The sequence below is a fragment of the Podarcis cretensis genome, assembly GCF_951804945.1.
Source record: "Podarcis cretensis genome assembly, chromosome: 16".
Taxonomy (NCBI): Eukaryota; Metazoa; Chordata; class Lepidosauria; order Squamata; family Lacertidae; genus Podarcis; species Podarcis cretensis.
In genome coordinates, this window is record NC_137186.1 from 15,782,745 (window position 1) to 15,810,214 (window position 27,470).

At 45.5% G+C, this 27,470-nt stretch overlaps 1 protein-coding gene across 3 annotated transcripts; it reads right to left on the reverse strand.

Moving 5' to 3' along the window:
* DPF2 (double PHD fingers 2) lies at positions 1-26,712 on the reverse strand. 3 transcript variants are annotated; one of them, XM_079957622.1, is made up of 12 exons: positions 26,492-26,712; positions 22,152-22,312; positions 21,240-21,347; positions 18,942-19,105; positions 16,681-16,773; positions 14,840-14,918; positions 13,722-13,763; positions 8,048-8,185; positions 7,087-7,215; positions 5,627-5,739; positions 4,799-4,880; positions 1-3,285 (listed from the first exon to the last, which is right to left on the reverse strand). In XM_079957622.1, the coding sequence occupies exons 1-12, from the start codon at positions 26,521-26,523 to the stop codon at positions 3,209-3,211; spliced, it is 1,218 nt and encodes a 405-aa protein (XP_079813748.1). In that variant the 5' UTR covers positions 26,524-26,712; the 3' UTR covers positions 1-3,208. The 3 variants fall into 3 exon arrangements, with proteins under 3 accessions (XP_079813748.1, XP_079813750.1, XP_079813749.1); XM_079957624.1 differs by lacking the exon at positions 26,492-26,712 and adding an exon at positions 24,137-24,303; XM_079957623.1 differs by lacking the exon at positions 13,722-13,763 and having other exon boundaries at positions 26,492-26,709.
* Between the last annotated feature and the right edge of the window lie 758 nt (positions 26,713-27,470).

A 27,470-nucleotide genomic window follows, 5' to 3' on the forward strand; every position in this document is an offset into this window, starting at 1 on the left:
TTTCTGTGTAAAAATGATTTATTCGCTAATACTTATTACAATACCTTAAAATAAAACAAAAAAGGTAAAACACACTTTAGCTTCAGCTGCAATTTAAAAAAAAATAAATGTGGGGGGCGGTGAAGAGCCTCAGCATACCATAACCAATTCCAAACCTAAAAAATAAAATTATCTGCATAATTAATTGCCTGGGAGAGGGAGAAACATAGCCACCAATTCATTGTAAAACTAGCAACGGCTGGGCAGGAGGGCGTTCAGGTGCAAGGAGCTGCAGAATCAACTTGTGGCAAAAAGGGGGGGGGGAGAGATGAGGTATTCTGATCAGCTTCTGAGTGCTCAGGGAATAGAAGGGATGTGGGTTTGAAAACCCAAGGCCCACCCCTCCCTAAGATGCAGAGAGCACTGAAGCAAAGCCCACTTTAAAAAAAGAACATGGACCATGTTCTTATATACCCTTCCCCTTCCCTCAAACCAACAGATCTAACCTGAGCATAAAATCTCCACAATGCAACACTGCTTTTAAAAAAAAAAATCCCCCGCAAAAAAGCTATTTTCAACCCACCCCCACAGACAAAAGACTGCAATAAAAATAATTAGTCCAAACAAGCCATTTTGGTGTTTATTCGGGTTGTGAGTTTTAAGACACGGGTGTGATGCTTTGAATGAGGACATGCCCCCATCTGGGGTTGGGACAGCAACTCCCCCCCAACGCAAGGTTTGCCCTCCCCACCCCCCTTCATCAACAGGCCGCCTCTACCTGTTCCCTCCTACCCAATCCCAACCAGCTATGGGAGAGAAATCAAGTGCAAGGTTAAAGAAACCAAAATGGCTTTCCTGTGTGGGGTTGCGGCCCCCAAGGGGATCCAGGGCTGTAAGTGCACAATGACTCCACCTCTCTTGACATCCCTTATAGACTCAATGGGGAGTCTGTGGACCTTTTCAATCCTGAAAGCCTCTAGTCCACAGGGCATAGTGAATGAGGGCAGGGGTGGGTGGGTGAAAGCTTCCGTTTTGGTTCCCCAAGTGCCTCTTTCCCCTTCCAAATACAGCCCCACTAAGACCCACCTTAGCTAGCGGGCTAGTGAGAACAAAGGCAAGGATGGCACCCTTCCTGCGGTTTGGCTGGGAGTGTGGAGTCTGACTCCCAGCAGCTCCGGCAGCCGGCAAGGCCAGTGGGTCAAGAGATGATGATGGGTGCCATAGCCCAACAATATCTGTTGGGGGGGATCAGTTCCCCACCCCTGCCTTAGGGAAAGGTGAGGCAAGAGGCTGCAGTGCCCAGTCACAGGATGGATGTTAACTCGGTGAGGCAAGCTATTCTAAAAAGAACCAGCCCCCTCTGCTTTGCCAGTCCCCCTGAGTCTTCATGTATTGCCTCTGCAAAGATGCGGGCAGAGAAGGGCTGGATGCATTTTGGGGGGAGTGCAAGAGGATGTATGACTGGGGCAAGGGGCTTTGGAGGTAGGTATGAAGTCAATTTTTAGAAAAAACAGGCACATCATTAGTATATTACACAGAACCCTATTCCAGAGAAAAACACCTCTCCTCCCCAAATGGGGTGCCATACAAAGGGGGTTAGGGGGAAGACAGGTGGCAATTTCCAAGGAAGGTTTTCAAAATGTCACTTCTTATTAAGGACCGGTTCCTCCAGAGAGTGGGGGTGGGGAGGTGAAGAAGGCAACCAAGGGGGAAGGCAGGATGGATGCAGAAGAGAGCTTCCGTTCTTGGAAAGGGAGGAGGTTTCCGCATGCCAGCTTGTTTACTTCTCCTTGGAGAGCAGCCCAAAGGTATAAGGGCTCGTCCTCCACCTGCAGACGCGCAGAGAATGTGGGAAATCAGGACTCAGCAAATAGGCATCAAGTGAGGCTAGGGAAAGAAAAAAAGAAGTGGCCCGCACAGGCAACCCCAGAGATCTGTGGCCAACGTCCCCAGAGAGGCACGCAGCACAGCGGGGAGACCAGGGTCAACTCCTGCCAACAAGCCCTGCTCCAGGGAAGAAAGAGCTGCCAGCCCTCCATTCAACCACCTCCGAGCAACTCGCATATTCTGTAGAGGCCCATATGGTGGGAGGAAGATACAAGGGGAAATGTAAAATGGTGCCAGGACTGGAAACATTCCCCCGAGAATTAAAAACACACTAAAACCCACCATGGGACAGAAATGCTGTTTGGGGGAGGGGCTGTAGTCAACACCCCATGGGTTAAGGGCTTGCTAAAGAGAGGTGGGGGAAGTGCTGGAACCCTCTCTCTGCTCCCCCAATCCCAATTCCCCCACCCCAACACAACCCCTGGTTAAAAATATATATATAGCCTTGTGTGTGTGAAAATAAGGAAGGAGGCAATGGTGCTTTGTGTTAACAACAGGAGGGTTCTTTGGGTCAGGATCCAGCCTCCATCAGGACAAGGGGAAGCCTCAAAAGATCTTCCCTGACTGAGGTAAACAAAGTGACTTTGTTTTCACACCTGCCTGAGCCAAGTCCTGGTCCACACTGTTGAAGGCCAAAGGTAGGTTTTCCATTGGACAATGCCTTCCCAGAGTTCTCTCAGGTCTAGGAGGCTGCTCCAGACCAGAACCGGATCCATTTGTAATTATATAAGGGACAAAACCACTTTCTTATGGAGAGGGAGGAACAGGTGGTCAAGGGCTGGAAGGGAGCCTATAAGCCCTGTGGGTAGTATCAAGAGTGCTCGTGGTAGTTTTGTGTTTTTAAAAAAAAGTTTTTAAAATTGCTGGCTCTGCTTTCGGAGACATAGAAGCCTGCAGATCAGCTGTTGATTCAATAGCACAATGTTAGTGAGATGAGAAGGAGTTGCCTCCTCCCAGCAAGCCCAGTTCGGTCGGAATATATTTCTATATATATATATATTTGTCCTTGAGTATTAAGGCCGTAGATATGATGATCTGTTTGGTGCTTCTCAGCCAGCCTGGAGGCAAGTGAGGAAAGGGCATGGAGAATCCTCCCTCCCAGGAGAGCAGGGAGAGAGAGAGAAAGAAGGAGAAGTTCTAAACCCAAAAACCGCTGCGCAGAGGACAACGGAGAGAGCTGGCAGGGGCTGGATCCGACTGGTGAAGGAGACACTGACCAAGAGTGGGAGGCAGCATAGGAAAAAGACTAAACCAAGAAAGGGAAAAAAGAGCCCTGCAAGGTAGTGGACAACTGGCGGTTCCTCTTTCAAGCTCCCTTTCTTCTCTGCTGCCCCAGCGCCCATCAGGAGGAGTTCTGGTTCTGATAGATGGAGGCTTTCTCCTTCAGCAAATCCAGACACAGGTGACAGCTCCAGCTTCCTGCAACAGAAAAGAGGGCAGGGGGAGGGATAAGACACCTATTGCAGCAGTGGGAGAACCAGTGGCTCTCTGGGGGATGTTGGACATGAACTCCCAACAACCCCAACCAGCATGGCCCATAATTATGATGAACTGCAGTTGTAGCCCAGCAACATCTGGGAGGTGCCAGGTTACCCATCTTTGAGCTGCTGTTAAATTTGGGTGAGGGATGCTGCACAAGCAAGTCTTGTTCACTCCAAAAGTGATACCCTTTCTTCAAAAGTTCACTCAATGATACTCTGAGAAGGGCCCGTCTCCCTGATCGTAAACTACGGGACATACTGAGAAAGGGTCTCCATTAAGTACTTGGTTATTTTAGCATAATATCGAATTTATTCTATGCTTTTTGAATTGCTGATTTTGCCCTTTTTGAATTTAATGTATGTTTTGAAACACAAAGTTGTTTCAAATGTTGTATGTTCTAATAATAAGTTAATGTTTATTGTGAGCCACCAAGGTCACAGTGGAAAAGCGACTTATAAGCAAACTAAACTTAAGCACAGCAGACAGCAGTGCACAGAGTGTCATTTTGTTCACCTCCTTGTTTACAGGTATGTGACTTGTCCTCTCTGGAGTGTGTGGGATGCATTATAGCTACACTAGACACACACTGTAAACAAGCAGAACTTGACGCCACAGCAGGGGTGTCAGGGATGAGAACCAGAATCTTCCATGTGTGAAATGTGTGCTCTGCCCCAAACCTACAGCCCCTTCTACTGGTCTTACAGTAGACAGGCAGTCTGTGGGCCTTGACTGGAAGCCCTTTCCAACTAGGCCTCGAAAAAGCCTGAGCTGTGACCTGCGACTCAAAAGAAGTGGTGTAAAGATTAAACAGGTGATTTAAGATTAACACAGGCTACCTTTGGCTGTGGGCCTGTTGCTGGAAGTGTCTTTTCAAAATCCCAAGTCAGCGCCTGCTCAGGAAATGAGTTGGCAAACTGCCTGCTACCAGTCACCAGCATTATGCCATGTCATGCTACATGCAAACTTTCTTCTTTTATATAATTGGCATGCTAAGGCAGGTTTAAAATCCCAAAGCATTAAAAAAAAAAGAAAAATCCTATTTGATTTGTTAAGCAGAATGAGGCCCAGAAGGAACTCTTCTTCTTCTTCTTTTACTCTATTTAAATTGCAGGCCAGTTAATTACAAAACAGGTGAGCAAGCTGTACAGAGCAGCCTTTTATTCTATGCCCCCAAATAGGATGCTGCCTTATACAGAGTCAGAACCTTGATCCACCGAGCTCAGCAATGTCCACACTGATCGGCAGCAGCTTTCCAGGGTTTCAGGCAGGGGTCTCTCTCTCCCAGTCCTACCTGGAGACACCAGAAATTGAACCAGGGCTTTTTGTCTACAAAGCAGTCCCTCTTTATCATTGAACTATGGCCTCCAGGATTCCCTATGCAAAAACCAAGAGAAACTTGAAATCACACAAAGGTGGGAAGATGCAAACGGGGAGGCAGAGAAGTACTCACCTTCCGGTGGTTCTGACATGGGTGGAGTGAGGCAGTACATATGGTAGCCACGGTCACAATCATCACAGAAGAGCAGCTGGTCCTAAGCAGGATGGGGAGGGAAGAAAAGCCAGAACAAAGGAGAATGCAAATTATTCCACTTCTTTTCAGAAAGGGAGAAAATCTGTCCTCTGCACCCCTAAAAATCAAGGTGTTGCAGTTTAATCTATCCAATTTATTTCCCACTTTTGCTTCAAGGAGCTTAGAGAGGAATGCACACCACTGCCACACTTCAGCACTCAAGACAACCATGGGGAACTAAAGGCCTGGGGAATGGATGTGGCCCTCCAGATGGTACTATCTGGCCCTCAGAGCTCTCCCCCAGGCCAAGCCCCTAATTGACTTTGCTTTGCACTATCCTTGCAATCTTTTTCCTGGCTGGGAGGTAGCCTTGACCTCTGATAAACACTTGTCACTTGCCTAGAAAGAGGATGGAACGAGGGGTGCGTGTAAAAGCGGTCTACTGTAAAAAAAAAAATTTAAAGGTTAAAATTTACATTGTTTGCTCCAACCACTTTGGCCTATGACCCCGCCTGCCACCAGGTTTTTAATGAGTGGATTTTGTTCTGCTGGAAGTGTGCTTCCTGAGGCTGTAACTGGGGGTGGGGGGTGTCTATGAGAATGTTACAGTTTTGCATGAATTGGTGTAATGCATTTAAATTTCCAGATGCAAATTGTTGAGACCTTTTAGGCATATAATATAAAGAGGGACATTCAGGATGAAAGGAAACAGGGAGAAGGGATTCAGTCATGCAAAGGGCAGGGGCAGGAGAGAGAAGGGGTACTCACATCGTTCTCAGAGGTGCCACAGATGTTACAGCACTTGCACTCAATACACTGCCAGCGGTAGGTCTTCACCGCCGCCATCATAACTGGTGTGAACTGCAGGCATGAAGGGTGCCCTGGTGGGGAGAGACAGTGGGGCAGGCATTAAGACAGGAAGGTTGTGTGGGCACCTCAGCAAGCGGATAAACAAACAAAGACGTTGCACCTCTTCATCACATTTGCTGCTCATCTTTTCTCCAAGGAAAACCAGGTTGGCAAGCGTTTTGACAGGAAGAGGGAAAGCGCTACTGAATTTTATTCTCACAATGTTCATATAAGACCAAACAGAATATTGTAATTACTTTTGGAATGGCATACAAAGGATGAAGAGGTTAAGGCAGTTATTATAATACACCGGGCTAGAGACTTTGGATATAATATTCAAATGTCATATTGGGAAAAACTATGGGAGGAAGAAATTAAATTTACTGCATGCTACTTGTTGAAAGAAAATATTATGAAAATGATGTATCGCTGGTATTTGACGCCGAGTAAAATTGCAAAAATGTGTAAAACGAGCTCAAATTTATGCTGGAAATGTAAGGGGATAGAGGGTACCTTTTACTATATGTGGTGGTTATGTGATAAAGACTTCTGGAAGATGATTTACAATGAGTTAAAGAAAATGTTTAAGGAATTTTTTTTAAAAACCCAGAAACCTTTTTATTAGGTATTATGGGTAAAGAGATACTGAAAGAAGATAAGTGATTATTTCTGTATGCAACAACAGCAGCGAGAGTACTACTAGCCCAGAAATGGAAGCAAAAAGAAGTGCCATTGAAAGAGGAATGGCAGGCGAAACTGATGGACTATGCGGAGGCGGCAAAATTGACAGGAAAGATCCGAAACCAGGAAGATCAAGTATTCAAAAAGGACTGGAATAAATTCTTACTTTATTTAAAAGATCACTGTAAAATTTTAAAGTCACTGACAGGAATGTGAAGATACTTTAATGTGAAATTTTACTGCATTTTACTTGTGATTTATATAATTATTTGGAAAACATAAAAGATGCAATTAATTATGGGACAAGGAGAGAACCCACAGAGGGAAGTCCGAGAGGTCAAAAGAACCTGATAAATAAGAGATGAAAAATGATTACTGTAAAGATGTTAAAAATGTGGAAAATCAGTAAAAAAAATTATTATAAACAAAAACAAAAACCAACAGAACTGTTTTGTTTTTTAAAAAAAAAATATTGCAGCGTCAGGAGGCAGCTGTAAGAACATGCCTCCTGAGCCTACTTCATTTTTCTTGTTTAGATTCTTTTTGAAAAGGTTGTTCTTGGGACCAAAACCAACAAGCATGGGAAGGTGCAGGTGGGAAGGATCAGGAGTGGAATGCCAAGCAAACCCATAAAACTTAAGCAGGACACCCAAGCTCTTGGCAGGATCTGGCCCTACCGCTCCCCACAGTTCATATACCTGATCGTCCACAGTCAGAACATGAAACCAGCTCTTCAGGTTGCCCTGTTTTCTTATTGATCTTGGAGTCTCCAAGGCAGAAGTCGCAGTAATTGTTGGGCAAGGCCAAGCCATCCGGACCTTTCTTGGCTATTGGAAAAAGGTGTTTTAATCAATGACAAGACAGAGTCAAAACAGAGCCCCACCCCCACCACTCCACCCAGACCTAGGGGGAGTTTATTATTTTTAAACTGCAGCCCAGCTTCTTTCAAAGGAAAGGGAAGGGGTGACCACAAGAGAAAAGCTTCTTGTGTACATTCTCAGTAGCACTGTCCCATTGCCACTACAGGATACAGGCTATAGCATCTCATCCTAATCATTTTATGCTCACCCTGTATTCACAGCCTGCTTAAAGAGAACAGCTGGCTCTTACCTATGGCTCAGACATACGTAGGTCCAGCCCAGGGGGTAGGCAACCTAAGGATCGCCGTCTCAATCCGGCCCACGGACGGTCCAGGAATCAGCATGTTTTTACATGAGTAGAATGTGTGCTTTTATTTAAAATGCATCTCTGGGTTATTTGTGGGGCATAGGAATTTGTTCATTTTTTTCTTCAAAATATAGTCCGGCCCACCACATGGTCTGAGGGATGGTGGACCGGACCACGACTGAAAAAGGTTGCTGACCAGCCCTTCAGTCCTGGTTGTGATGGTTCCACATGCAGCTGCTCAAGGCTCGACAGGCTTGGTCACTTGCTAGCACGTGCCACCATTCTGGCTGAAATTGACTCCCTTAGTCTTTCAATTGGCTCATATAAATCCTGACATCACAACACGACAGTTAAGTGTGGGACTTGCACTTTGTCTATCCCTTTTTCCAGGGCAAATCTTGAGATCCAATTTAAGCTAGGGTAGAGGAGAACTGTTACATGAAGAGATCTTAAAGTTTAGAAAAGCCCCAGAAAGAGGAAGAAGACACTTACATTTCTGCTCCTCAGATCTCTGTGATACAGGCGTGGGGGGCTGCGAGTCTTCCTTGTCTTCCCCCTCTTCCTCAGCCAGGTGGGAGTGCGCATAATGGTAACTCAGCCCAGGACGGTTCTTGTAACGCTTCCCACAGACTGAACAGGAAGAAAATTTTAAGGCAGACAAGACACAGGTTTGAGCTTCCCATCCCCAGAGGAGCTGCTTTCCTCCCCCTTCCCTTTGCAATGAAATTATCCCATTCTCAGCCTATCTTTATCCCCTTCTCCCCCCCCCCAAAAAAGCACACACTGCCCATCCCCTCAATGTGCTACTGTGTCAATCTGTCACAGAAAAAGAAACTGCACAAATCTCAAAACAAGGGTGGGGAAAATATTTGCTTTTGCTCAGCACCTGAACCAGATTTCTGAACACAGTGGTAAGTTCATGTCGTAACACCCTTTGCGACCTGCACTCAGAATGCTCTCAAAGCATCTCCACACACACCCAACCAAACAGCAATGAACAAAGGGGATAGTACACAATTGTGTATGTCTGGCACTCCAAGTAATCGAAGACTCTTAACACGCACAGCACATGTTTCTGGCCCTCATGAAAGAACGACCTGAAACCCTGTTTGTCTGGTTTCAGAAAGGGAAAAGCTAAGAGCAGATTTCTAGTGGCCAGCTTTTAGTTGCCCTACACAGCTCTTCAGCCTTGATGCAAGTCCACTCTTCCCCAATTGCCACCCCACCATTCCTCCACCTTCCACCCTCAAGTCCTTGGCAAAAAGAAAAGAGCAATTTGTTTGAAGACCTGGCTCTGATTCAGAATTGCATTATGGATATCTAAAGGAGAGCAGGGATTAATATCCGCAGCTCAACAGCCTAGGCTGAACCACCAAAACAGCATGCTCCAGATTTAGAAGTAGCTAAGACACAGAAACAAGGAAGTGAGCCATATCTAGCAAGGAGCACTGCTTGGAAAAAACCCCGCTGGGGCTGGGGAACATACACAAACACACAATCTCCCATAAACACTCCAGGTCTAATCAAGTTCTGATTTCGGGGAGGGAGACAAATGTTTTCTAAAGCACATTAAGTCCAGCAAGTCTTTTGCACAGCGACTGGAAAGCCAATTTGCAGGGAAAAAGTAATGGCTCTCTTAAGGGCTGTGTAAACACAGCTGATTAAGTAGGGAGCCTATGCTGGCAGGTTCCCTCCGCAGAGGCAGTGGTTGCTACATGCTGCTTCCAAGGAGGCTCAACATAGCTTACCAAAAAAAAGCTCACTTTGGAGCAGCGGCAGGAGAAAAAACAACCTCCGTCCTCTTTTGTGGTTCCAAAGTAGCTCTTCCCTCTCTCTCTCTCTCTCTCTCTCTCTCTCTCTCTCTCTCTCTCTCTCTCTCATACACACACACACACACACACTGCAATGGGACCTTGTTCATGAAATAGTGAGTTGTATCCAGTATCAGTCATGCTCAACAGTAGCTGAGCCATTAATTTCCAATTGCGTCTACTCCAAGGAGAACTTAGATGAATATAATCCATTGCGTGCTTCTGGGCAGAAGAGCGCTTTTCTCTCACCAACAGTCCAGACCCACGTATCTGGGATTAAGGGTCGGGATACTTGAGATAGCCAACAATTCTGTTAAAAATAAATAAGTCCTATGTTCATTCCTGTAGCCTACTTGCTCACGGCACCAGAAAATGGAGGCAAGGCTGAATATACTCTGCAAATTTGCTTCATTCCGATGTTTTCCTTTGCAGAACCGACTCTTGGTTTTCGTTAATAAAAACAATAAAATTAAAATAAATCAGTTTTTCAGACTTGCATAGATGTAAGAAGGTAAGAACCTGGCAACAGGCCAAAGGCCCATTCAGGCCAACAGGGACCAGCCAGATCCCTATGGGAAGCCTTTAAGCAGGGCTTGACTGCACCCATGTTCTCCTTATGATTCCCAGCAAATGGGATTTAAAGGCATACACTGCCTCCAACAGAGGAGAGATAACATATTCATGTTGAGAATTTCCATTCCACCTTAAGGAGGAGACACGGGATTCTTACGTGTCACATGTCTGTTTACATCCCAGCACAGTATGCTGGGAACTTTCGTTTGTGTATAGCTTTTGCTTTTCACTGTCTCTCTGAGGAGAAGAAAGGGAGACGACATGTTTTCTTTGTCCTGATTTATGCTTAATAAATCTTTAGCTGTTAGTATGTTTCCACAAGCCTCACGCCTGTTCTGTTTGCGCAGTATGCTCTGCTAATATAGCGTGCTCAGGCTTTTGAAGTCTGAGTCGCTGATTTACGTCGCACTAGAAATCGGGGGATCGTCACGGCTGGAAGGGCATGATCCAGCTAGGGGCTAGCCAGCTTGCATCTCGACTCACAAAGGATGCTGACAATTCATTGTGGCTAATAGCCACTAGTAGTCTGACCTTCCATGAATTTCTCTAATCCTCTTATAAAGTCACCTAAGTTGGTGGCCATCGCTGCCTCTGCTGGGAGCAAATTCTGTAGTTCAACTATGTGTGTGAAGGACTTCCTTTGTCTGGCCTTAAACTTCAAATATTCGGCTTCATTGGATGCTCCTGAGTTTCGGCGCTTTAAGAAAAAGAAATGTCTCTCTATAGGCTTCAAATGAAGGGCTGGGCAGGATTGCCAGGGGACAGGGGTTACCCTTGTGGGTTTATTTTCTGCTCAGAGTTGTGAGCAAACATTCCCAGAATAGCACAATCCTGCCATTCCACAACTTCTTCAGCAAGCTCGGAGGGCTCTGCCACATGAGGGCTGTGCTTGAGGTTAGCAGTTTGAGTTGCCACCCTGCCTTTGCCCAGCGCCCTTTCCTCCTCTGGTTGGCTAATTCCAAGGGAAGGGAGAGGTAAAATCAGGCTGCACTGCTTGACAAATCAAAGGCAAGCAAATGTAAGAGCCTTCCCATCAGCCCCAGCAAGGATGACCAATGACCATGGATGATTGGGGGGGGGGGGCTTAGTTCAGGAACATCAAACCAATGGATTTAAATTGCAAGGAGATTGTGACTAAACATTAAGAAGAACTTTCTGGCAGTAAGAGCTGTTTGAGAGGGGAACAGACTCCCTTGGAAGGTGGTAAAACCCCCTTGGGGTCCCTTCCCACGCTACAATTCTATGAGAACAGTTACAGGTCCCAGTATTGTTGTTGTTTTTATACTGCCCTTAATCTAAGGATCACAGGGATGGAAGGAGTAATAGTCGAACAACACCTAGAGACCCAAAGCTGAAGAAGAATGACATAGTAGATCATGCAAGTTTTTGTGTATGTGCACTATGTCAAAATACAACTAGAGGAAAAATGATGGTATAAAGCTCATTACTGGGTACAGGCTTCTTTAATACCACAAAAATTACTCTAGATTTATTTTGGGAGTTAAAAAAAAAAACAATAAATCAAGGCAAAATATAAATATAAATTCATTCTCAGAAGCCTGCAATAATACTTGAGGTACCTTTTCCCATGATGCTTAAATGCTTTTAAAAGAATGAAACATTAAACTGAAACATAACTGGTTGAGGTTGTGGCCAAAGGTGGAATTGGCCCTTGGTTCAAGTGGCTATAAGAAGGAGCAAGAGTCCAAAGGCCAGAGAAAACTGAAGACTCAGGGCTTAGCCTATCATTAACAGAGCTTATAAAATTCCAAGGCCTTTTGGACCCTGGGACTGTGTTAATACATTATCTAGCTCTGGAAGGAATAACTTGGCTGCCTAGCACATCTAGCTAGGTAGGGTGGAGGATAATATTCAACAGCTATCCAGGATAGGAAGAACTCAGCCTATGTGCCAGGGATAGGGGACCTCCAGATGTTGCTGGATTCCAACTCCCATCACCACTGACCATGCTGGCTGGGACGGATGGGAGTTGGAGCCCAGCACATATTGAGGACCAGAGGTTCCTCATCCCTGCTATACACCAAAGCCCTTGCAGATCAACGACAGAGTGCTGCAAGCAAAGACCACAAAAAGGTGGTCTGCAGTTCCAAAACTGCCGAGTGACTCATGCAAGCGAGTCAAACTAGAAGTCACAGGAGAAAGCAAAAATACACAACAGTTTCACTAGCCAACATCCATTCCCCCAAGCAAAATCCAGCATCTTCTCAAGGAAACTAGATATTAGACACAACTCTGCAGCACTCAACCTCCTGCAGTGCAAAGTTGTAAATAGCCTGATCACCCAGGGCAAATCAGAACATGCCAAGTTTACATAAAAGGCTCTTATTTCTACCCACCTACCCTTTCAGGCCAGAAATAAGAACCATGGGCATGTGTGGGCAGGTGTGAGTATTTGTGAGCTACTAATTTTTGTGGCCTTTAAGGCTATACTCCTGGTGTGGCAGATCCTGTTGCCCTGGGAGCAACAACTCAAAGTCACATACTGAGAGTAAAAAAACAAAAAAACCCACCTCTCTTTCCGACCTCTGGGTCAGAACCAAAGGACAAATTTCTGCAACTGCAGGAGTGAAGAGAAGGCCACTCTAGCCTCTGTCACTAGCCAGAGATCAAGACCATGTGGAAGTCTCCCCCCACTTTTCCAAGAAGGGGATCAGACAAAGAGAAGATCCACCAGAGAAGGAACAGTTTCAAGACACTTGCTTCCCACCTCCAAACATCTGAAATGACTACAAGGGCAAAGACGAAGGACATCCTGGCCCATCACCAGCCTAAGGGCTACTAGATAACTACATCACTTCCTTTTCAGTAAAAATACCAGGCAGGGAACATCATCCCAGTCCCACAAGAATTTAAATGCCTGGTAGCAACTCACCACTTCATTCTAGGTCAGGCAAATCCATCTCCCTTCTACCCATTTCCCCTTGTGTCTCTTCTCCTTTCAGGCACAATCCTAACCCTACTTCTCTAAGAGGAAGTCATAATGAATTCAGCTGGTCTTGTTTCTAAGTGGACATAGACAGGATTGTGCTATTAAATAAGCCTGAGTGCAAAGACAGATTTATTTTTGTTCATGTATGCCAGGGGTGAGCAGTCAGGCTTGAGGAATATACTTGGTGATGGTGGTGGTGGTTTTACTAGGTCCACCAATCAGAGCACCTGCACAGTAGCTGGGCAGACACACTCTCAAGATTTAAAGAACAGGGTGCCGCTTATGAGCACATGATGAGTCCAGGAATGTGTGGTTAGTAGCACAGTGAAGCTCACAAGTCCATTGATATAAAAATCTGCTCCCCATTTCTTTTTCAGCAACCTAATTTGGGGCTGGAAGGGAGGGGAAAGCTTTTTCATTTGTTACTGCTAGACAATGGGGAGTCAGAATCCCTTGCCAATCTACTGCAAAACATCCTTATGTACTTTCTTCCCAACTCAATGCACAGCACCTTACAGTAACAATGCTTATTGAATTTTAATAGCTATGAGCCACTGAGGGAGATATGTATTTATCCAAATTTCCAGACAAAAATTTATCACCTTTCCCACAGCAACTTGGGAGAGAATCGGGCCAAAAAGCTGGGTGCTAACCATATTAGGTCACACACACTAAATAAAAACCTGAACTGCATTATCATATGAGGGAAGGGGTTTTTTTGTGCCCTGCATCAAAAGACCTGCTTTTTTAAAAAAGAAGAGTTTTTAAAACTAACATTTCAGAAGAACAAAGTCAGGAGGAAATAAATAGCAAGACAGAGAGAATGGACTACCTCGGTCAGGAGGTTTCGAGGTATGCTTTTGTTTGTAACTATCTGAAATACAGAAAGAGAATAATGAGAGAAAAGGTGAAAACACTCTATAGGTCACACACATAACATGCACACAGTAAAGCTATATACAACGATTAAAAGGGAGAAAAGAAAAATGCTTACTGGTGTTATTTTAAAGTAAAAAGGGGGAGTATAAAATTCTTACAGGACAGTAAAAGGAGAAGAGAAAGAAAAGTAATTTCAAAAACTCATTGTTTGCAATTTTGAAAATTCTGGCCAATTGCCCCCCACCTTTTACGTTAATAACCAGGTTTGCACGGGCGTTCATTTCCAGATTGGCACACAGGGAGCAGCTCTAAAGAACAGAAAAGTCATGCAATATGGAACTGGCAAAGGCAGCCACACGCAGCAGGGCTGGTCACATAGCTTGGCTGTCTGCACACAAACACAGCCCCCAATGGACTGGTAAAGCGATACCAAGGTCTATACACGTCTTGGGATATGCCAGAGGAAGGCAGGGCTGGAGCACTGTGGCTGAGCACCTGCTTTGCATCCATGAAGCCCTGGCTCAATCCCCAATGTCTCCATTTTAGAGGACCAATGGTGGCAGGGCTAAGACCCTGCATGGACAAGACTGGGTTAGTCTGCCAAGTCTGTCCCAAAGGAGATGAGAACATTGGTAAAGTTATCTCCTATTGGACCGACTTGAGCTGGTGCAGAAGTATGTAATTTTGTGCACTTTCACAGAACTCTTCACCAGCCAGAATAAAGCGCTCTGTGAAACAGGAAAATTTGCACACCGGGCAAATAAAAGGCATCATTTTATCAGCCTAAGATCTCATCGAAGCAACTGCCCATACCCACAGGAGACTCCAGATAGTGCCAGACCTCCAATGCTCCCAAACTAGACAAGTAATGTTATAGCCTCCAAGAAGCTCAATTAAAAAGCAAGGGACCAAGGACAAGTAGCTCATGCAGCCCCTCTTTCAAAGAAGCTTTGACCTCTCCATCCTCCGTTCCCCCACCCTCCCCACCACACCGTCCTCCTATCTAGGAAAAGCAAAGGTGTTCTGCTCACGACAGCTGTGTCCCACAGCACGGCTCGCCTTCTTACTCACTGTCACAGGCATACGGTTTGTCTCGGTCTTCCAAAATGGCTGCATCCAGCTTCTTCCGGGCGCTCCCAACTCCTTTGCCCTAGGAAGCCAGAGAGGAGGATGTCATGAGCAAGGGAAAAAATGCCTCACCCAACAACCCCTCACCGAAAAAACCTTGAGGTGACATAAAGTGGAGCTGAAACAAATCAAGTAGCTGTTAAGGAGGCCTGCAGGAAAGTTAAGCAGATTCAGTGCCACAGGGTGAAGCAAGGGGAATAAACAAATTCATGGCAAATGAGCTGTTATTCATAAAAGGATCTGAGTAATGCCAGTTGCTGGGGGTTGGAGGGGGGGGGAGAGAGAGAGAGAGAGAGAGAGATACCTGGCCACACTGGGAGACATGATACAGGCTAGGTGGTGTATGCCAGCCTTCCCCAACCTAGCACCCTTCAGACCACATATCCTGGACTGAAACTCCCAATGGGTGTTGGGAGTTGTAGTCTACAACATCTAGAGAGTGTACATTGGGGGAATGCCGGGTGTGATAGAAAATATAGTCCAGAATATCTGGAGGGCACCACGCTGCGGGAAGACCAATGAACATATAATCTAGCAAGGAATAATAACAACTACTAGTACTCCTGCTGGACAGTTCTTGTGGGTCCAGGGAATTCAAAAACACTTTCAAGCCCTTTATGAGACTATTAAATTAACTGATTTATCCATGGCTAAGAACAGTATTATAGTATGATCTGAAGACAGTGACCCCACTATTATTTAGATCTATGAGACAGGAGATAATCACAGGTGCCACACTGAACTCTTCCCCAACCCCCAACAGCTCAACTTTAGATCCGTCATGAAGAAAAACTTATGTCTTTCCCACCACAACGGCTAAATGTTTTCTCTAGACTGCAGCCATGGTGTGCACCATGCATTTATGTGATGCTCCATTGTTTACATACAATGACCTTCAGAGGAGAAAAAAATCACACATATTCTCTTTCTCAAGTAACACAGCCATCACCAAGACGCTTTAAGGGAACAGTTGCAATTGACATTTTCAGGGCTGAAGTCTTAACTTTTAGCACTGTTTTGTTTGTCTTTCAGTTTGTTTTCACCACTAGAATAGGGTAGGACAGTTAGTTCAGTAAATCAAAAAGCCAAGCAGAGGGAGTCATACTGATGAAGTGCAGCAGAGTCGATGAGCTCAGCTGGCAATATTTTAAAAGACAATCCACTACTGCCCCACAGTGGCACATGCTTTGAATGATTTTTTTCAAATTTCTTCTTCCATTTCATTATTATTCATATGACAACCAATACTGTGCCAAGCAATTATAGCCCCAGAATCCCCCCTTCCCCCGCAAGGATAAATCATCCCTTTCTTTAGTACTTACAATTACCTTGTGTTTATGGTGTTATATCAATTTCAACCTTTTAGCCTTGGGGCATGGGGGCAGGAGAGAGTGTCCATGCATGTTTTTCCCAGGGACAACAAGGTTTTTAAAACTACAGAAAGGCAGACTGAGAAATACTTGGACAGGGATGGAGAAGCTGTGGCCTCCCAGATGTTGCTGGACTTCAGTTCCCATCAGCCACAGAAAGGATGGGATGATGGATACCGTAGTACAAAGACATCTGGAAGACCACATGTTTTCCCCATCCCATTCTCACTAGTCTCTACAACCATAGAGTGTTCATTCCTTTCCAGCACCCAACATATTTTGGGACATCCATAGAATTTCCTTGCCTGCCACTGCCATAGAGCCCCAGTGCTCCTTTCCACTCCATGCAGACTCAAAGCGCACGCTGACTCAAGACTGAGCAAGCATTACTGAGCCCCAGTATGTGAGCTGTACCTTCGCCTTGCCTTTGCCTCGGCGTTTTGGCGTGTCTTCTTCATAGTCCTCATCATCTAGATCATCCAAGAAATCGTCAGGTTCCAGGATCCGCTAGAACAGAGAAGCAAGACTACTGTAGAGAAAACAAAGAGATTCAAAAAGACAAGGGGGCGGACAGAAGACTTGGAAGTCTGGCTAAGAAGCATCCCCTCAAATGCATTCTAGTTAGACCAATGGCAATGACCACCTAATAGTTTCATTTTCACTGCAGAGCTTTCAGGTAACATTAAAAACTGTCTTAAGGACATAAGAGAAGCCCTGTTGGATCAGAGCAAAAGCCTATTCCCAGATGTGGGGAACCTCTGGCCCTCCAGATGTTGCTGAACTACAACTCTCATCATCCCCACGAGTTATATTTCAGCAACATCTGGAGGGCCAAAGGTTCACCTGTGCCCTATGTAGTCCAGCACATTGTTTCAACCAGATACCTATGGGGAACTGAGAAGCTGGGCATGGACTCTTACTGTTGTTCCCCAGCACACGATACCCAAGAGGCATGGTACCTCTGAGCCTAACCAGTGACTGAAAACCTGTGGTCCTTCAAATGTCACTGGACTACAACTCAGATGAGCCTCGAACAAGAAAGATTATGTAGTCCAACAACAGCTGTAGGGCTTCCCTTCATCATCTAGACATACAGCCATCATGACAAGTAGTTACTGACAGCCTCATCTTTTAGTAATTTGTTGAATCTCCTAAACTATCCATTTAGGGCCACCTACTCATCTTGCAGAGGCAGATTTCATAGGCTTTCTGTAAATAAATACTTCCTGCTCTCTGTCCTGAATCTTCCAGTTGGTTAGAGCATGGAGCTGCTAACACCAAGGTTGTAGGTTCGATCCCCGTATGCAGCTGCTGTATACTCCTGCACTGCAGGGGGTTGGACTAGATGATCCATCAGGGTCCCTTCCAACTCTACAATTCTGCAATTCTACCTTTCAGCTTTATCAGATGACCCTGGGTCATGGTGTTAACAAGAGAAAGTCTTCTATATCTGCTTTCTTCATGTCATATATAATTTTATTTGTCACTACATTTATATTCTACCTCTCTGTCAGGGATTCTTTAGCAGTGATTCCTGCATTGCATGGGGTTGGACTAGATGATCCTTGGGGGTCCCTTCCAATTCTACAGTTCTTTGATTCTATGAAAACGCATGGGCTCAAAAAAGTGCATTTCATGCCCACATTTCAAAATCAGTAAGTGCTCTTTCTCTCTTTTCTCTATTACTCTCTCACACACACATCCTGTCTTCCTGGATGCTGGAAGACAAGCTACAGCATTCCGTCTTCGGCTGCCTTACTAGGCTATTAGAGTTGATCCTGGGAAGCAGCCAGTGTGTATTATGACATTCAGTATCTCACCAAGCCAAAAAAACTTGATGAAAACCAGAAAGTGTCATTGCACCACCACCTCCTCCCTGTTCGCTTCACCCCCACCCCCATCCCAGCATGGTTTTTGCAAAATAGACTGGCTTTCATTTCACACTAAATTCCACTCTGGTTCATTTTTTTTTTTTTTTAAAGGAAGCTCTTGCAATCCACACCAATAGTTTGTAGTAAAAGGGTGGAATTGGGAACAAATAAAGCTGAAGAAACTGGAGCAGGGGAACAACAGAAGAGACCTTGGGCTGGGCTGAGAGAAGCATGCCTAGCACCACAGTGGAACAAAACACTGGTCCATGAAATGATTTTTCTGGCAATGAGGATCTTTGAGACAGAAGCAGTCTGACAAGCTGAAAGGACACTACCAGCAGGGGTACGGCTGTGCACTCCTCAGCTACTACACAGACGCAAAAAAAGAGGCTCTCAGCTCTCTCCCTCTTCTGCATTTGAAGCAGGTTTTGAGCCCTTATGTCTGAGGGGAGAAGCTGGTGAAACAGCAAGGGGTGGTGGGATCAGCAGTACTTCCAGAAGTCATGGGCTAGGAGCCTAAAGCTCCACACAGCTCCTTGTTCTGGTGTAAACTGGATTTAAGTGCTCAAACCTCAGCAACCGTTTGTGCACTTGTTAAAAATCTGAACAATTTATTCATGTAGCAAACTTCTGTTTTTGTGGGTACAAAAACTAGGTCTACATGGTGCAAGATTTCTATCCATTCTGTAGTTAAAGGCAAGGACAGCAGAGGAGAGGTAGGAAGAAGATGCGAGGAGCCATTCATATGTTACCATGGAGCCCCCTTTCGAAACAGAGTCAATGCTACCCTCTGCCTGCCATTACCTTCCGCGCGCGACTATTGGCAACAGGAAACTCGCCGAGGCTGTCTTCGTCAGTACGGGGATCGGGCAGACTGCGCTTCTCAAGAGAGTCCGTCCTCAAAAGGGCCTCCAGGCTGCTGCCATCCTGAGAGATCAAACCCTCTTTCTTTAGGGTTTGCTCAGTGTCTACAGAAGTAACATCCAGAGGGTTGGCTGTGTAATTTTTTGGTTATGTACTTAAATTTGTATCCTGCCCCTCCTCCCAGAGAAGCCCAGGGTGATAAACACCAAATGTTTAAACTATACTATTTAAAATAAAAGAACACATTTAAAACAATTTTAAAACATCTAAAGACATTTTAATGCAATCACATATGCTCACAGTCCCTAATTTCAAGGTTGCCATGGTCGGTATCTGTCAGCCATCAAATGCTTGGGTAAACAGGAATGACTTTAAATTTCTCCGGGAAGTCAGTAAGGAGCAAGACACTCTCGATCTCACCAGGTAGGGAACTCTCCAAACCAGGGGCCAACCAAGGGCCTCTGCTGGTCGTTGCTAAAACTGCCACCCACGTCACCAAAGGAGAAGGACTGGAGGCTCCAATACATGGTGGAAGGAAAGAACGCACTGGAGGAGGGATTGTGAACCTCAGTTAAGGAAGCAGAGCCCACTGTGGAACAAAGCCTTTTAAACACCTCCCCTGTGAGGAAAGGTTGCAACATTTCGGGCTCTTTAGTTGACCAATAAGGTGAATAAAAGGCAACATGGTAGAAAAATATAAAATTATGCATGGCAGGGAGAAAGTGGATACAGAGGGGTTTTTTAAGGCAACTAAGAGAAAGAATAACAAGCAAAAGGCAGAGAGATGAAAGAACACATTTGGGTGAAGGCAGGGCCTGAAACTGAAAGAGAAATCAAACGGGAGGATGCTATAGCGAACAATATAGTCACATGCCATTGCTACCACCACCCCTTAGGCAAATGAGAGGACACAACTCACTATGTGGATGGCTCACATAGAATCAGGCTATGTGACTGGTGTGTCTTTTTCATGAAGATCAAAGGGTATAGTATTAAGGTTGTTACCAAGTGATCCCATTGGTCCGACTAGTCAGAACTGTGCACATATGCATTGGAAAGGATGGGGCAGAGTGTGGAGTATTGGGCTCTGCTGCTCAAAGGCACTCTGTGCACTTTTAGAAAGTGGCCGCCAAATGCTCAGTCTCTCATCCCATCCCCAACAACCTCAGGCCAGCTTTTGGTGGGGTGGGCAGGGGTAGCAGCAACTACAATTTCTGGCTCGGCCAGCAAGGCCAGACAAAAACCTTGATTCATGCATGTAAAGGCCCTCCTATTTCATCTGGCCCTGGCTACAAGATACTTGGCCCAAGCAGAAACCTTAACAGCCAATACAAGCAACTGTTATCACCGGTGGCCCTCCAGCTGTGGAATCTTGGAACCAGCCACAGCAAAAGAAAGGGAAGGGAAGAAATTCCCAAGCTGAAGGGGCTCCATTGCTCTGCCTACCAGCTTAGGACAAATTTCATCTTCCCCTGTGTTTTGCCAAAATGTGAGCATTCCTGGAGAAATCTAAAATCCAATGTAAATGTGCTACCAAGTGTGAATCTCGTAAAAAGTCAGCATGTCAGGAGTGTAATTGCAATTCTTATTCCTGACCCATTAAAATAACTCTAAGGTTTGCCTTGATTTGGGATGTGGAACTTGTGGCCCTTCAGGTGTTCCCGAACTATAATTCCCATCACCCCTGACCATTGGCTATGCTGAATGGAGCTGAGAAATGTTGGAGTCCAACAACAGAATGCAAGCCAAAACAGCTCATCAAGACAGTATATCAAGACTTTAATAAGTTCTCATGTGGTAATAGAACAGCAGTGGGTACCCTGTGGTCCTCCAGATGTCACTGAACTACAGCTTCCATCATCTGTGGCCATTGGCTATGCTGACTGGGGCTGATGAAAGGTTTAATTCCACAAGCTCTGGTGGGCCACTCGTTAGCCACCCCTGCATTAGAGATGTGATGGGATAAATGGGGAAAGGGGTAGCCTTTGAATAATATAGGGCTCAAAGACTTCCAAGGGTTACTAAAATCAAAACAGGAATTTACCTGGAAGGTTAGAGATGCTGATAATGATGCTCCTGAAAGCACAGTTGTGTCGGTGATGCAACTCTCCCTGGCAGAAGAGGTTCTCTCTAATCAACTTGCTATGATGTACAAACCCATCCCCAATCCCTAGGAAAAACGAATTTGATCCCAAGTGAAGTCCCAGCAGCAGCTCAGAGAGAAAGGAAAATATGTACCTGGTTTAATGGAAGGGAAGGAAAGCCTTGGATCCTCAGGAGGGTGAGCGCGACGTTTTTTCCGCCAGCGCCGAGCCGGGTAGGAATAGAGCTGGCCAGATGCCAAACCTTCCGATAAAAAAAGCAAACCAGGACAGAAAAGGAAGAAAAAGAGTAAGATTATCAGTTCAATGCAGACTTTTCAAAGCTCTAGCCTTGAGCACTTCCCCAACAACCTTCACTTCAGGAATTAACACATCCACTCCTTACAATCCATCCTAGGTAAAGGTAAAGGGACCCCTGACCATTAGGTCCAGTCATGGACGACTCTGGGGTTGTGGCGCTCATCTCGCTTTATTGGTCAAGGGAGCCGGTGTACAGCTTCCGGGTCATGTGGCCAGCATGACTAAGCTGCTTCTGGCGAACCAGAGCAGCACACAGAAACGCCGTTTACCTTCCCGCCGGAGCAGTACCTATTTATCTACTTGTACTTTGATGTGCTTTTGAACTGCTAGGTTGGCAGGAGCAGGGACCGAGCAACAGGAGCTCACCCCGTTGTGGGGATTCAGACCGCTGACCTTCTGATCGACAAGTCCTAGGCTCTGTGGTTTAGACCACAGCGTCACCCACGTCCATCCTAGTTTGCCACTAATCCGCACAGTTGATATGGACCAATAAATAAAGGACAATAAATGCAGTGTATGCAGATAGGCTCCCTGAAATGAGTAAAGATATTTCCATGAAGGAAAAAGAAGAGACCTACCTCTCCCCACCCACCCACTTCTCAGGTGAGCTGTCAAAGAACAGATGCAGTGCCTTATCAAAAACAAGCAAATCTGCTGCCGGACCCCAAAGTGTTACAAACTGCAGCCCAAATAAGAAAAACTGTGCCCCTAAACTTCAAGTTTTCACAACATCCTATGTGTATCCCACCTGGCCCCCTGTGCCGCTTCTCCATCCAGATGTAGCAGTTACTCTGCGCCACTCCAGTCTGCGAGTCCAGAAATGGCAATCGGACACTTCTCTCAGCACACAGTCGGGCATTGTAGTTGTGGCACTGCTCCATCGCGTCCTTATAATATTGTTCGCCAAGGCTGGTGGGAGACAAAAGCAAGAATGCGTTAGAACATGGCTGTGCCAACTTCAGGCTTGATAGATCCACTTTGTTCTTAAAGGACCTCAGGATGCACAAACCAGCCATTTGCAATTAAGGAGCAAGGTGCCTCTTGAACATAGGCTCAGCCCATAAATTTGCTTTCAGGACCAGAACTGATCCACTCCTGGGCGAATTTAAAAGAGGGTAAAACTGATGAGAGGAACGTAAGTAAAAACAGTTTTCCAATGAAGCTGAATGTGGGAAGACTCAAGACGGATGCAAGACAGTACTTCTTTGCACAGCACTTAGTTAACCTATGGAATTTGCTGCCACTAATATGGATGACTTTACAAAATTAGACCAATTTATGGAATATAAGGCTATCAGCAGTAACTAACCATGCTGGCTATGTTCTTCTTCCACTGTCAGAGGCGTTCTACCTCTGAATACTCAGCTTGCAGGCTTCCCATATGCATCTGGTTTGCCGCTGTGAGAACACGATGCTGGACTAGATGGGCCTTTAGTGTGATCCAGCATCCAAGCTATTTTTATGTTGTTATGGTTTTCACTCAAGCTTTCTTCATGTCCTCAATCTAATTGTGGGGAAACTTTTTTTGCGTTGCTATTGCTAAATCATTGGGCATCAGAAACACTTGCCTCAAGATCTACCAGTGCATCCAACTATACCTTCTGCCTACTCCTGTATTAGAGGAAGTCTTTCCCAACTAGACAGTTCACCAAGAGTCTAGGTTCACAGAACTATAGAATTGTAGAATTGGAAGTGACCCCAGGAGTCATCTAGCCCAGCCCCTTGCAATGCAGGAATCTTTCACCCAAGGTGGGGCTCGGACCCACAACCCTGAAATTAAGAGTCTCATGCTCTACCAACTGATTGACTACATCACACAAAGAGAAATCTAGGAAGCTGGACCTTCCCACAGCTAATAATTGCAACGATGTTGAACTGGGGTGCAGAAAGTACAGTGGTACCTCGGGTTAAGAACTTAATTCGTTCCGGAGGTCTGTTCTTAACCTGAAACTGTTCTTAACCTGAAGCACCACTTTAGCTAATGAGGCCTCCCACCACCGCCGTGCGATTTCTGTTCTCATCCTGAAGCAAAGTTCTTAACCCAAGGTACTATTTCGGGGTTAGCAGAGTCTGTAACCTGAAGCGTATGTAACCCGAGGTACCACTGTACTTTAATTTTAAGGTGTCAGGATCAAAATTCTGATTACAAAGCTGGTTTTAAGCTTCCCTTCCTGGAACAAAAAAGAGAGGCATCTGTAGAGCTAGCTTTTTATATTACCACATCTCATTTTCAATCTATTACAATCACAGAAGAAGGAAAATGCCCAATTCTATTCAATAATCCCATTAGTGAAGACTCAGATGGAGAGTTCTCAGAGCGAAGCGGAAAAGGAGGAAAAAAATACATCGCTTGCATTTATATTCTTGTTCTTTAAAAATCTGTGGTGTGGCAGCAATGAAGTTTCCTTAATTGAGCAGCCTATAATTACAGTAATTTTAGTGTTTCAATCTCGCCACATAAAGTAGCTGAGGGAAGGGAATAGAAACTGGTGGGCATCAGCTTGCTTTGGGGGAAAAGAATTTAATATCTTTGCTGCCGGAGGAAAAAAAGCTTGTTGGGGGGAGTGGAGGGATGAAAGAGAAAATTAGGTAATTAAATTGCAAGTACACCTTGTTTACAATGTTTTATAATCCTCTTGGTGCTCTATCATCAGTTGAAGCAGCTATGTGAAATCCAGAGGATGCAAATCAGGACAGAAAATTGCCACAACCCGGGAAACAGCTTCGACTGACCAGCTGAACTATGTGAGGGTAGCCGATGGGAACATCCCCTGCATGCGAAGACAGGCTCTGGCAGATTGAGTCAACAAGACCAATAGTGGGCCCAATGGTTAAGAAGGTGGTTTCTGCAGGAGCTGTAGAGGTAAGTGAGGAGCAGTTGTGGCTCATCAACCTGGAAAGGTAGCCCACCTAGGAGAAGGAAAACTCTGATCCAAAACCTCCACTGCCTTGCGGGATATCTTCAGAAGAAAAGAGCTAAGGAGTAAACCCTACACAAATCCACAGTGGAGTCCCTAAGACTGTTGGAGGGCACTTTCTTTGCCTCCTTCCAGCAGCTCCTGCAGCCCAGCTAGGGCCAAAAAATTGCTCTGCTTTCCTTTGGACCACATCAGTGAGGCCAAGGAGGGGGGAGGGTTGTCATCTGGGCAGCCCAGGACCTCCATACACACTGCCCAGGCTAGCGCCGAGAGAGGTAACTTTGATGCTGCCAATGCAGCAGTCTGACTTTACTCTCAGAGGCGCACTCCTTTGTCTCTCAAGATAGATGGATGCCAACAACAACATAATTGCAAGAATGTATCATATAGAATCTTCAGGTACCAACATACCGTATGCCAGGGGTTGCCAACATGGTGCCCCTCTGGGGACAATTCCTACCATCGCTGACCATTGGCTATGGTGGCTGGGGCTGATGAGAGCTGAAGTCCAGAGCAACATCCAGAAGGCACCACACCTGGAACCTGGGTCCACCCTACATCCATTACTTCTTGATATCCAATACCAGCCACGTACTGTAGTTGCCATCTTAAAATTCTACACCAGCTCAGAAGCTTAGCTTTTCTTATGTGGAAAGCAGGCCCATCACTTTTTCTCCATTCGAGAGCAATGGAGCAATGATCCATCGATTTGCACTTCTGCCCACCTCACATTAGGAGTCCTGACCATTATGGGTCATGGTTCCTCTTTCCATCCTGCCTCTTTGGGGCAGGAATTCAAATCATTCTCTCCCCTACCTGAAAACTTCTTTTAAACTCTTGCAAGAAGGTGGGTCTTTGTGCTCTTCACTCCAGCCTCTCCTCCTACTGGGCAAGCAACTTTCATCTCGTCACTTGTTATTCCACCCCCTGAAACTTGCCCCTGACATTGCGAGGGGGGGAATCTGTTTTTCTCTAGCACAAGGACGAGGTACCTTTTGCCCTCCAGATGTTATCGGACACATCAGCCCCAGCCAAGCATGGTCAGGGATGATGGGAGTCATAGTCCAGCAGGGTCACAGGTTGCCCATCCCTAGCCCTAGCTTCTCTAGCCACCCTACCTCTTTGCTAGCCAGAATCTCTTGCCGCCCTTCATCTCCCATATAAAGAAGAGGAAGAGAAGGTGGCTGTGTTGTGTTTTAATTGTGCCCCCATCACATTTTATTTCTGGAGATCTGAATTGAGTGGATGGTAGATCTATATATTATGTTCTTGTCTTAAATCCATTTCACTCCCCCACCTCAATTTTCTTCTGGGTTCTGATAGAAAGTGGGGAGAAACTCATTCTTACCCCCATGACTGGAATCCTACTTTTCAAGAGTGATTTTTTTCCTGCTCCCCTCCTCCCACTCCATTTAAAAGACTTTTTTTAAGGGTATGAGATAGTCTCTCTTGACACACACTCCTCTTAAAAGTCCACTCCACCTCCACCCTACACACACTTTTTTGAGGGACCACCTGGTGTATTCCCCCCTCTGAAGACACAAATTGTATCTGTTTTCCTGAATGGGTATTTCCCCCTTTTCCCCACACCCCGTTTATCTTTCACAATTACTGTTTCAAGGGAAGGAGGCTGTCTTTCTTCCGGCCTCTTTCAGAGCTCCACGGGGGGGGCATGAGGTAGAAGGATCATTTTTCTCATCATTCCCCATTTTCTTTTGGGACTTTATGGAAAGTGTGTGGGGGGGGTCGTCCTGCTCTTTTCTCCTCCCCCGTGGGGGCTCTACTTCGCCTCCCTCTGTTTTTTATTTTTTGAGCAGCCTTTTATTTTTCTCATTCCAATCCCCCACCCAAAATTTGGGATATTTCAAGGCGAGGTGTCCTCTTTTCCATCCACTTTTAAAACTCTGAGACGAAGGCACTCTCCCCTCTCCTCATCCAGCCTCCACCCAAAGAAAGGGAGTTTAATTTTTTATTTATAAAAACTTCAGTCCTGAACAATAAAAAGAGCCAACAGCTTCCCCCTCGCCTCCTATTCCGCCCCCAAGTCCACCCCGATAACAGAATGGTCTCTCCTACGACCCTCCTGCGAGCATTTCTCGGAGATTCGGGCTGTACCATTAGAACCAAACAGGGGAGGGGAAGGGGGGGGAAGAACGAGAGTTGCACTCACAGCTTCACCACATTCTGTACCACCGCCGCCATCTTCCCCTCTGCCGCCTGGGGCCGCGGAGTACTTAAGTGCGCATGCACCACCGGCCGTTCGAGCTCACCAGGGCGACTTCCATAAGCATCTCAGTCAGTTCCACGGCATGGCGCATGCGCCCCGCTGCCACCATCTTTCGCGCATGCGTAATTTAAAAAAACCTGAATCCTCCCACGCTCTTCCCGCCGGCCCTGCTGTCAAATATCATGAAGGCGCACGCGTAGAGAAGACAAGAAAGACTTGCTAGTGACGCCACCAACGGTGCCTATTTATCTATATTGCGCAGGCGCAACGGGAATATCCTCCCTCATTGGGGAAATAAATTTCGCGGTCAAAGAGTCAGCAGTCGAGGACGCATGCGTGAATCTGGAAAGATTTGGCGGGAAAACCATGTTGGTTGACGAGGGAACTAAAATAAATAATTCAACTAAAATGCAAGATAGTAGCTGTCTTGAGCCAGATATTAATCTGTACAATTACATTTAATGTTTTGTTCATATCGTATTTATCAAATTTCTTTACTGCCTTTCATCAGAGGAATACAGAGTGATAAATTTAAAATATATAAACTCATAAATACATAACATAGCAACAAACAAAAACAATAAACCCCACCTTGGCGTACGGGTCAATTTGTTAAAATTATGTGTTGATGCGTTAACGCTTGTTAATAATATTTTAAACAAGAGAGAGAGAGAGAGACATGTTGACCAGGATTCCTTTATTAATAAGGTATTTATTAATAACATTTCAGTCTGCAAAACAGTCCCCTACAACATCATAAACACATAACAAAACAGCAAAAAAAAATTGGGTTGGATGAAGCTCAAGTTCTGTTCCATACAATACAGGGCTTATTACAAAGGATCCAGGGAACTTGAAGCTGCTAAGGGACTGGGAAGTGTGGTTCTATGAGGGGGAAACAATGGTTCCCATATTTTTTAGA

Bases quoted from the DNA above. Each gene is read 5' to 3' on its own strand.
- DPF2 (XM_079957622.1), bottom strand. From the start codon at position 26,523: ATGGCGGCGGTGGTACAGAATGTGGTGAAGCT. The intron at 8,186-13,721 runs GTAGTCCATTCT...CTTCCTGTTCAG, and splicing joins CTCGAAACCTCCTGACCGAG to TCTGTGGGAAGCGTTACAAG. The intron at 7,216-8,047 runs GTAAGTGTCTTC...TTTTTCCAATAG, and splicing joins GAGATCTGAGGAGCAGAAAT to CCAAGAAAGGTCCGGATGGC.